Genomic DNA, 10,437 nt, shown 5'->3' with positions numbered 1-10,437 from the left:
GTTGCAATGGTTACAAAACGGCAAATGAACAGAGAGGGGCAGTATTGTGTCACAGTTGCTCGGAGAGCATGGTGAACCAATTAATTTTTAAATAAACACATTTAATACAAAGCCTATATGCATGTGAAATGTTTAAGTTTTACTTTTATATTCACATTTATTCAGTTTCAACAAGAAGTCAAAATGCGTCACAGTTGCGTCAGCTAGCTTGTCTCACTAAAGAAGAAGAAGACCGGAAGCGGTGCCACTGCTCGAAGCAACATGGCGAACTTCGTGGAGGCCAAAACTCGAGCGGAATTGGAGGATTTCCTGGCTAAAGCAGGCTCCCGGCTCACGGTGGTGCACTTCCAGGCGTCGTGGGCTCCGCAGTGCGCCCAGATGAACGAGGTGATGGCCGAGCTGGCCAAAGAGCACGCTCACGCCACGTTTGTCAAGCTGGAGGCTGAAGCGCTGCCGGAAGTGTCGGAGAAGTACGCCATCTCCTCAGTACCCACTTTCATCCTCCTCAATGGCGGCGTACAAGTGGACCGGGTGGACGGGGCGCACGCTCCGGAACTCGTCAAGAAGGTCCAGCGCCTAGCTGTTGGCGGAGGCTCGGAGCCCGACCGAGCCCCGGGAGATCCGAACGAGCGACTGAAGAAGCTCATCAACGCGGCGCCGTGCATGCTGTTCATGAAGGGCACCGCGCAGGAGCCCCGCTGCGGCTTCAGCCGGCAGATGGTGGCCCTCCTCCGGGAGAGAAACATCCCGTTCAGCACATTCGACATCCTGTCCGACGAAGACGTGCGCCAGGGTCTCAAAAGTTACTCCAACTGGCCCACCTACCCACAGCTGTACGCCAACGGCGAGCTCCTGGGCGGCCTGGACATCGTCAAGGAGCTGGCCGAGTCCGGCGAGCTGGAGAGCGCCTGCCCCAAGGCGCTCACCCTGGAGCACCGGCTCAAGCAGACCATCAACCGGAGCCCGGTGATACTGTTCATGAAGGGCAGCAAGGATGTGGCGAGGTGCGGCTTCAGCCGGCAGATCCTGGAGATCCTGAACGGCGCCGGGGTGGACTACGACACGTTCGACATCCTGGAGGACGACGAGGTACGCCAGGGGCTCAAGAATTACTCCAACTGGCCCACTTACCCGCAGCTGTACGTGAAGGGCGAGCTCATCGGGGGTCTGGACATTGTCAAGGAGCTCCAGGAGAGCGGCGAGCTGCACACTGTGCTCAAGGGGGATTCTTAGGGCAGACACGTGTCAAACGTCAAGGCCCGCAAGCCATGTCCTACTTCGTTTGGTGGTTAAAAATCTCGACCAAATTGGCCGAGCGACGTATTTTGTTTGGCACCAATTTACAAAGTTGTTGATAAAACTACATGAAAACAAAAAGCATACCTAAAAAGAAAAGAAACAGTGTTACTTAATAAAATCTGTACCTACATTGAATAACGATGACATTGTAGAGCATATTTTGTTGAAAAATCTTTTCCAAACCAACTATTTTTCTTGACTTTGATTCCAATAGTAGGTAGCTATTTTAAACTCATAACGAAGGACATGTTCTTAAAACAAAACCTTGAATGCTGAAACACAAATATGCGAGGTTCACTTGGCCTGTCACATTTCATTTGGCCTGCAGTGCTCAAGCAAATCATGTGGAGTTTACTTTGTGTATTTCGGTTAAATCTGTACCGAAATTGCAACAGTCTGTCCACTTTTGATGACATTGAGACATCAAAAACAAGAGCGATTTAATTCTGCACTGGTATGTGTTCTGTGGGGTATTACTGTAGCAGAGTTTTGTGACTTATGTGCTAGAATGCCATCAAAAATAAAACAGGCTAACTCATACTGATAGCATGATGAAGCTATCAGTTTCACTTTTACTCACCATGTCTGTAGGATGTTACAGCTTTACTACTACTCTTTGGCACTGGATACATAAATAAAATTTAAATATAAAATGTTTTCTTGGGTTGTTTTTGTGCTTGGATACTTGTTACCACTGATAACAACAAACACACACACAAATGAAGGCCACACACACTACACAACCAAAACGCTAGATAAGAAATGGTCCTAATCCTACGCATTCCACACTGCTTGATAATTTCAGGACTTTTTCAAGGATATAAACAATATACAAAAATGCAGGCACATACAGACATAGCCACTAGGTAGTGCTCCAGCACCTGTCCCGTTGCCATGGATGGATGGGGGGGGGGAAAGTGCCCTTTGCTGCAGATCTCTCACCCCACTTCATTCATCAATATTAAAAAAGTATATATATACTAATAATTTCAAAAGCCCCTCTCTGTCATCAATTCACCCCAAAGAGTTTTGATAATTGACAGGCATTTATTTGAGTCTTTGGGAGAATTGTATATATGCTCTGTACCTTAATTCTGGGGCTTAATCAGAAGCAATTTAAATGGCGGCAGGTGTGTGCTGGATCCCATTTCAGAATCAGAATCAGCTTTACTGGCCAAGTATGCTACAAGACACACACGGAATTTGTCTCCGGGAGTTGGAGCCACTCTCGTATAACAACAAACAGCCACTATGATAAAATATACACATACATACAGTACATACATTTAGGACATTAAAAAAACACGTGTGCAGAGTCGAGCAATAAAAGTGTCCCACTAGTGTGGTGATACTGATATAATATATGCTACTGTTAACTTTGTCAATTTGGGTCGCCATCCTCATATTCTACACTGTAGTATCTGTGACTCTGAATATGTGTGGCTTTTAAGTGCGGGACCCGACCTGATGATTGACATGCGAGTCAGCGAATGAGAGTGTATAGTTGGCTGTCGTGAGCTCAGGTTTGCAGCTTGGTGTTAACTCGCTAACTGTTAACCAGTCTGGGCGTTGAGTCCCTAGGTATCATTCGTGACCGTGCAGCTATTGTATGAATGTGCTTGTTCCATGTTTGTTTTCTTACCATCTGTCTGGCCTGGTGAGTGATGTGGGAGTCAGTGAATGGGAGTGTAGAGTTGACTGGCTGTTAACTGGCTCTTCAATTAGTCAGTCTGAGTGTTTTGAGTCATTCGGCATCAGTTGTGGCCATGTGTATGAATGTGCTTGTCAATCCTTGACCACATGTGGAGGGATTAGAATTCGTTCTAACAAGCCATGCTTGGCTATTTTAAATTAGCTAATGATGCTTACTTTACCGTAGATGTGCAGTGGTGTAAGCCAGCTCTGCTTTGGAGTAGAGATATTGCACTTTATCTTCTTTTTTAAAGTGTGAAATGATCCCAAAACGTTGGACACTCTCCATCTTTTACAGCGATCTAAAATTACATATGTACAATTTAAAAATCTGCAAAACCCTGAAACCGCAAAAAGTAAACTACGATAAGGAAAGGGACGACTGTACATACAACATAGCAAAAAAAAAAAAGTATAACAGGGTTTTTAATGGCTCAAATTGAGACAGAGTTGGTACCATTCTAACTATTGGTCGCATCTCCCACTGCCTTAACAAAGACTTGTCAGTAAAGTATTTTAAATGTATTTTATAGTTCTTTAACATTTTCTTTTTCATCTCTGAAAAGCTATAATAAAAAGGTGTCATGTTCGTTTTATATTTTTCTGCAAAATCAGACTTTTTACAAAAGAAACCGAATGACCTGTTTGAAAATTCACAAAATTATCACACACATTGGCCGTAGGAAAAAGAATCGGTCAGCAGTTTAAGGAGTTACTTTAAACTGTTTGTGATATGTAATACAGCAAGTTGTAATGTTTTTTTTAATACGAAAAATAGGACTCTAATATTGTACTTTATAAAAACATACATAAATGACACTGAAATAGAATGTAAAGAATGAAACAGTTTTTAATAATTTTTTTTGGCTTCAATTCATTGGACATTGTGCTGCTCCTTCTGGTCTCTGTGTCAATGGCAGCACAATACAGACACAGAAAACATGGAAAGCAGTAATATTAGTCATTTTTTTACCCGAGAGAATAAAACATGCCTGTGAGTATATTATATGTCTACATATGTTGCTCCACCATTTGTGTTCAAATATCAATTACTTTTGTGGTTAAAACACTATGACTCTGATGCTATTTGTTAGCATCTATGGAGTTTCCGATTATTAGTTAGGATTAAGCTAGTGGACAAGTAAGGTCACTCGTATCGCCACTGTACTGTACAACTGAGGGGGTAATGGGGGGTGGGGGTATGCTTGGGGGTGCTGGAGCTCGCCCCCAAGAATCACCAGATGTATTTATTTATTTGTTAATATTGTGAAAGTACTATCAAACTAAAAAATATTACTAAAGAAAACAATGTGCTATTAATACAAGTATTCCTATTTCTGTCAATATCCCATGAGATGGGAAAACGTTGTCATACCTGTGTGCGTCATAATTTAAAAAAAAAACATTTCAGCAGGGACAGCAACAGGAAGCCCGCCGCTGTGAACGATGTAGGCGTCTATTGTGTTTATTTGTGTAAGCACGAGTGCTTGACACAGATGAGTAAAGAGAAAGCTGGTGACATTTACATAATCTAGGAGAAAGTCGCCTGGATGCTGGGGGAGGCCCCATTGAGACGGCCGTAATGTGAGGTGAAACTCTTGACTCATCTCTCGGGTGAGAGCAAATAGACCACGTGATAGAGATTTGGAAGAGGACGCTGAGCTCCAAAGTAGGGCGTTGTCCACAAATCATTGGTGTTGTGGGACTCATACAGGATTTTTTTTTTAAATAAAAGGGGCCCTTAAAGAGAGCCTTGAAAGTCTCCATAAACTTAATGCTCCAATCTTATCTTAAACTTTGAACATGATCAGCGTCAAATTCCATCGGTGTCAGTCATTCCTTTTAATTTCAGATGACTAAAACAACCATTCGTTTACCACAGTTGATCAAAAATAAGAGGAACCCTGAAGAGCCTTGAGGGACCCCACAAACTAAATAATTAAATTGCATCTAAATCTTTGAACTTGATTAAAATCTGTCTGTCGTTGTTTTTGTGTGTTAGAGAATTAAAACAACCATCCATTTACCACAATTGATCAAAAATAAGAGGGGACCCTGAATAGAGCCCTGAGGGACTCAACAATCTAAATGCTCAAAGTGCTTCCTAATCTTTGGATCTGCCAAATTACAGTTTTTAAATGTATGTCAGTGGTCCTGTTAATGTTAGAAAACTAGATTCTCTGGGCCGTCTTTCCCCTACTCACATACTCATCAGTCTAATCAAACATTAGTGTTAACCAAATCGCATAAGTGAGATTTCCAGTCATGCAAGAATGTAAAAAAAAAAGCATCTATTGTCGTAAAAAAAATTCTATCAGACCACAGAAAATCAGTGTTCCAATCTTATCTTAATCTTTCAACATGATCAAAGTTAAATTAAACTTTTTTTAAATTGTCAGTCATTCTTTTTGATGACAGGTGGCTTAAACAACCATCCATTTACCCCACTTGAAAAAGAAATAAGAGGGTGTTTATGCAAAAAAAAATGTTGTTCCCCTAAACGCCATAGCTATAAAACATTTGCTTATTTTCAAGAAAAAAAGTTGAAATGTTACGATAAGAAATGACAATTTTTGGAGAAGAAAAAAATCGTAATGTCATGTCAATAAAATATTATTTTCAATAAAATAGGCATCAGCTTAACAAGAACAGAGATGGGTTTGTTTGGGATGAAAAGTCATAATTTTATGAGAATAAAGCTGTATTTTTTTCAAGAGCTAGACATAAAAATCAAAATTTACGAATGGGAGAAAGTCATACTTTAACAAGTGAATTTGAAAAATACAACTTTATTCTGGTAACATCCATCCATCCATTTTCTGAGCCGCTTCTCCTCACTAGGGTCGCGGGCGTGCTGGAGCCTATCCCAGCTGTCATCGGGCAGGAGGCGGGGTACACCCTGAACTGGTTGCCAGCCAATCGCAGGGCACATCGAAACAAACAACCATTCGCACTCACAGTCATGCCTACGGGCAATTTAGAGTCTCCAATTAATGCATGTTTTTGGGATGTGGGAGGAAACCGGAGTGCCCGGAGAAAACCCACGCAGGCACGGGGAGAACATGCAAACTCCACACAGGCGGGGACGGGGATTGAACCCCGCACCTCAGAACTGTGAGGCTGACACTCTAACCAGTCGGCCACCGTGCCGCCTATTCTGGTAACATTATGCCTTATATTCTGGAAAAGTAATTTTACAATATAAAAAATAAAATAATAATAAAAAATAAGACTTTTTTCAGAGGAAAAAAAAGGAGTTTGTTCCTGTAATAATTCCTTTTGTTCTTAAAAAATAAACAAAAAAAATAATTGATTCATGCAGGGATGACAGATTGATGTAATATGTCACCATCATATGATATTAGAGCTTTTAACTTTATAACTTTAATATTTTTTTAGTTTTATTTTATTCAGTGTTCCAGTCAAAGTGAGACGTAAGAGTCAAACATTTCGGTGGTAAAATAAGAGTGTGACCTATAAACATGGGAATTTCACACATCACCCACATCGATACAAAGGGTACATGATACCACTCAAGTAAACCTTTTTAGGTCAGACAAACACATTTAACTTCCTCTTCTTTTATATTTCATTCAAAATATATATCTTAATTAAGGTATCCAATTTAGTTTTGTTTGAATAAAAAACACTGTATTTTGGTTTGACACATCCAATAAAGGTTTCACTCCGTGTTTCAGTTTCGGCCAAAATGATAGATAAAGTTTTGAATCGGAGCCACCTACATGTACACTCACCACAGCCTCCCTCTTTCTCCCTGCATGACCACATCGGAGGAAATTTGCTATTTAGACTTGAGACTTGACACATGAATTTGGGCAGCGAGAGGAGCGCACACCAGGTGAGTCCACTTAATATCAATATGCTATCTTTTATTTTTACAGCAAACAAACTCAAGAATAGACATGCTCTGTGTTATATTGTTATGAAAAGATGTTTGAGCATTTATTCAAGATCCTTCGTATCCAGCTTAAGGTCCATGTACTACTAGCGTGCTCTTTGTCCTCAAGTTTGGCAAACGAGTAGGTGGTGTTGTCACGATACCAATGACTCTAATGCTATACCTGAATAAAGTACCTCGCTACCTACAGTAGACTGAAACAATAAATTGCAATATAGCAGCGGTTCACTGTACATATATCAATAAATCGCCGACACATAAGCTGTTGAAAATAAAGGAAAATGAATTCTGTTTGCTTGGTCCTGTGACAGAATGGATTCTAGGCCATGCTCTATGAAGAAGGTTCTGCTGCAGGTGTGGCTCGCTGTGCTCACCATCGCCATGGTGGTCATGGGCGCGCTACTCGCCTACATGAATGCCAAAGCCAGCCAGGTGGCAGAACAACACGGAGTCCCGACTTTGAGGACCATACATCCTTTCAGTCCAACACGTACGTCAGCCTTTATTCTTTCCACAGTGGTGGGAAAGAACACATTACAAATACTTGGTTACTGTACTTCAGTTAATTTTTAAGATATCTATCTGTACTTGAGTGTGTATTCTGTTGACATTTTTCTTTTAGTCCCGACATTTAAGTATAGGTATCTGTACTTAATACTCCTTACTTTGTCAAAAATAGGCTTGTTAACTTTTTTCAACCTCCATCGATGACACCACATTCATTTTTATCTTTGTACTTGTGTACATTTCAAAGTCTGGACTTTTTACTGTTACTGAAGTACTGGAGTTGAATCAGTACTTCTACTTTTAGTGTTTTTTTTTTTTAACAGAAGTATCTGTATTTCTATTTTGAGTACAGAATGTGAAAACCTTTTCAACCTTTGTTTAGCGACCTACGTATCTACTGTCATAATTCACTGAATTTTTAACATTTTTCTTTTCACAGGAGCTCCTTTGTTGTCTGTTGGGTTTTTTCCAGGTGCCTCCTATTCCTATATACAAATCATGAAATGTAAGCAGACCTTTCTTTTGTAGATTCATCTTCTTGCTTCATGTCTTTGTAAAGCAATCATGCACCTACGTACAGGCAAAAATCCTCCAATATACAGTAGTCAAGTATCTGCATAAGCATGGTTTCTTTAACGTTTAGAATGTGTAATAAATTAAGGGGACCCGCAAGAGAGCCCTGAGGAATGCCACAAAAAAATATTAGTTAATTCAAAAAAAAAAATATATATATATATATATAAATATACACTTTTACAAAATCTATGTTAATATATTTTCTGAATATGTTAATTAGTGTCCTGCAATTGGATGGCGAGCAGTCCAGGGTGTACGTTAATAGTCAGCTGGGATAGGCTCCAGCTCACCTGCCACCGAATGAGGATAACTATAACTGAAAATGGATGGAAGAATAGATATTTATTCATAGTAAAATATATATTAACTCAGGGGATAAGGACTGAGCCCGACCGTGAATAGCGAACAGCCACAACTAACTGACGCTCCCATGAAAAAAAAAAAACAATTCAGAAAAAAAAGCAAATAAGCATGGGATTGGGTTAAAAAAATAAATAAAATAAAATAAAAACAAGGAATAAGTGGGCGACTGCATCACGAAAATGCAAATAAGCGGCAGTTTATACAAATAAAGAGGGATAGGTTAAAAAAAATCTGCAAAAGTCAAACCATTACTATGCGATGGGTCTACTGTAAATATAAACAAGTATGAATTAAAAAATATATTAATTGATCGTAAAACATATTATGTTGTATATTAACTGTCCACGAACCTAGTGAGGATAAGCGGTCCGGAAAATCGATGGAGGAATGTAAAACAATATTAATAAATAAAACAAATATATACTGATTGTAATATATATATTAATTGTAAAATATCTTGTCACAAAATAAATATTTATTGTACAAAACAATATTTAATTTGAGAAAATACTGTACATTTTAATTAACATTTAAAAAAAAAAAAATATTTAGGAAATGTACTCCAATTAGTCTCAGGCTGCGGCACGGTGGGCGACAGGTTAGAGCGTCAGCCTCATAGTTCTGAGGACCCGGGTTCAATCCCTGGCCCCGCCTGTGTGGAGTTTGCATGTTCTCCCCGTGCCTGCGTGGGTTTTCTCTGGGCACTATAGATTGCCCAGAGACTATAGACTATAAATTGCCCGTAGGCATGACTGTGAGTGCGAATGGTTGTTGGTTTCTATGTGCCCTGCGATTGGCTGGCAACCAGTTCAGGGTGTACCCCGCCTCCTGCCTGATGACAGCTGGGATAGGCTCCAGCACGCCCGCGACCCTAGTGAGGAGAAGCGGCTCAGAAAATGGATGGATGGATGGATAGTCTCAGGCTAAAAATGTGCATTTGGTGGCCAATAGAAGGGGAATTAGATGTTTGCAGATCTTTTTTTTTTTTTTTTCTTCCCGCAGCTTCCAATGCGCACCCTTGGGCATCCAGCTCACCCAGGTGCGACAGCTGCCCCCTGGCGCTGCGGGGTGACTCGATCCAGTTTGGCAAAGACGGCGTCTACTTCCTTTATGCCCAGGTCACCTTCACCAAAGAACCCAGGCGAGAGAAAAGCGTGATCGTGACCAGAAACGCCACGTCCGGCAAAAGCATCAGGAAGCTGGCCGAGGGCTCCTACCCGGCCGTGACCCACGGATCCGTGTGGGTGGCCAAGATGGTGCGCCTCCAGGAGGGGGACAGCGTCAGAGTCAATATCAGCGGAGACTTCCTGACTGAGGACACATTTTGGGGTGCCTTCCAGATCCATTAGCAGACGGGGGGGGGGGGGACTCGTGTCACTTGACTGGACTCGCGCCAGAGGCAAGTCGCCAATTTTCGGATTGGGATCGGTTAAAATTTATGAAGGAGTCGACTTGACTTTGACTTAAACTACACGACTTGACAAATCTTTGTTCCGTGGGCCAGCTCGTAACTTAATTCACTTGTACAGCGGTGCCTTGAGATGCAAATTTAATTTGTTCCGCGACAACGTACTTAACTCAAACCACTCATGTCTCAAATCATCTTTCCCCATTGAAGTGAATGGAAATGAATTTAATCCGTTTGAGCCTTTTCCTAAAAAAACAAGAAACATTTTTGCAATTTGTGTGTTTTTATTTTTATAAAGACAATAGCACTCTCATGTGGTAATAACATAATTAAACAGAATGTTTTTTTTTAAGTGCTTTATTGCTATTTTATGGCATCAAAAGGCAATTACAAACCTTTTTGGCTGGGCATCAATTACTCGCAGATTTTCGCTATTGGAGGCAAGTCGTGGTCTCTATCCCCACCAATAGAAGTGGTTCACTGCATAGTGGTGTCTTGAGATATGAGGGACCCGACTCACGAGTTTTTCCAAATACGACCCGTCGTTAGGACGATTGCTTTCACTTTTGAGATCAAATTTGAGATATAAGTGCTGTATGGCCAGTGAGTTCAACCCAACAATCAGCAGTTTGGCAGATAGTAAACAGTTCAAGCTGTTTAATGCCACTCAGTT

At 40.9% G+C, this 10,437-nt stretch overlaps 1 protein-coding gene across 1 annotated transcript; it reads left to right on the top strand.

Moving 5' to 3' along the window:
* The first annotated feature begins 202 nt into the window (after window positions 1-202).
* glrx3 (glutaredoxin 3) lies at window positions 203-1,956 on the top strand. Its single transcript, XM_061776727.1, has one exon. It carries the CDS (start codon window positions 262-264, stop codon window positions 1,231-1,233), a length of 972 nt encoding a protein of 323 aa, XP_061632711.1. The 5' UTR covers window positions 203-261; the 3' UTR covers window positions 1,234-1,956.
* The last annotated feature ends 8,481 nt before the right edge of the window (window positions 1,957-10,437 follow it).

The sequence above is a fragment of the Phyllopteryx taeniolatus genome, chromosome 6 (assembly GCF_024500385.1).
Source record: "Phyllopteryx taeniolatus isolate TA_2022b chromosome 6, UOR_Ptae_1.2, whole genome shotgun sequence".
Lineage (NCBI taxonomy): Eukaryota > Metazoa > Chordata > Actinopteri > Syngnathiformes > Syngnathidae > Phyllopteryx > Phyllopteryx taeniolatus.
The sequence above is the reverse complement of the archived record's forward strand: the minus strand, read 5'-3'. Positions and strand labels throughout refer to the sequence as shown.

Bases quoted from the DNA above. Each gene is read 5' to 3' on its own strand.
- glrx3 (XM_061776727.1), top strand. From the start codon at position 262: ATGGCGAACTTCGTGGAGGCCAAAACTCGAGCGGAATTGGAGGATTTC.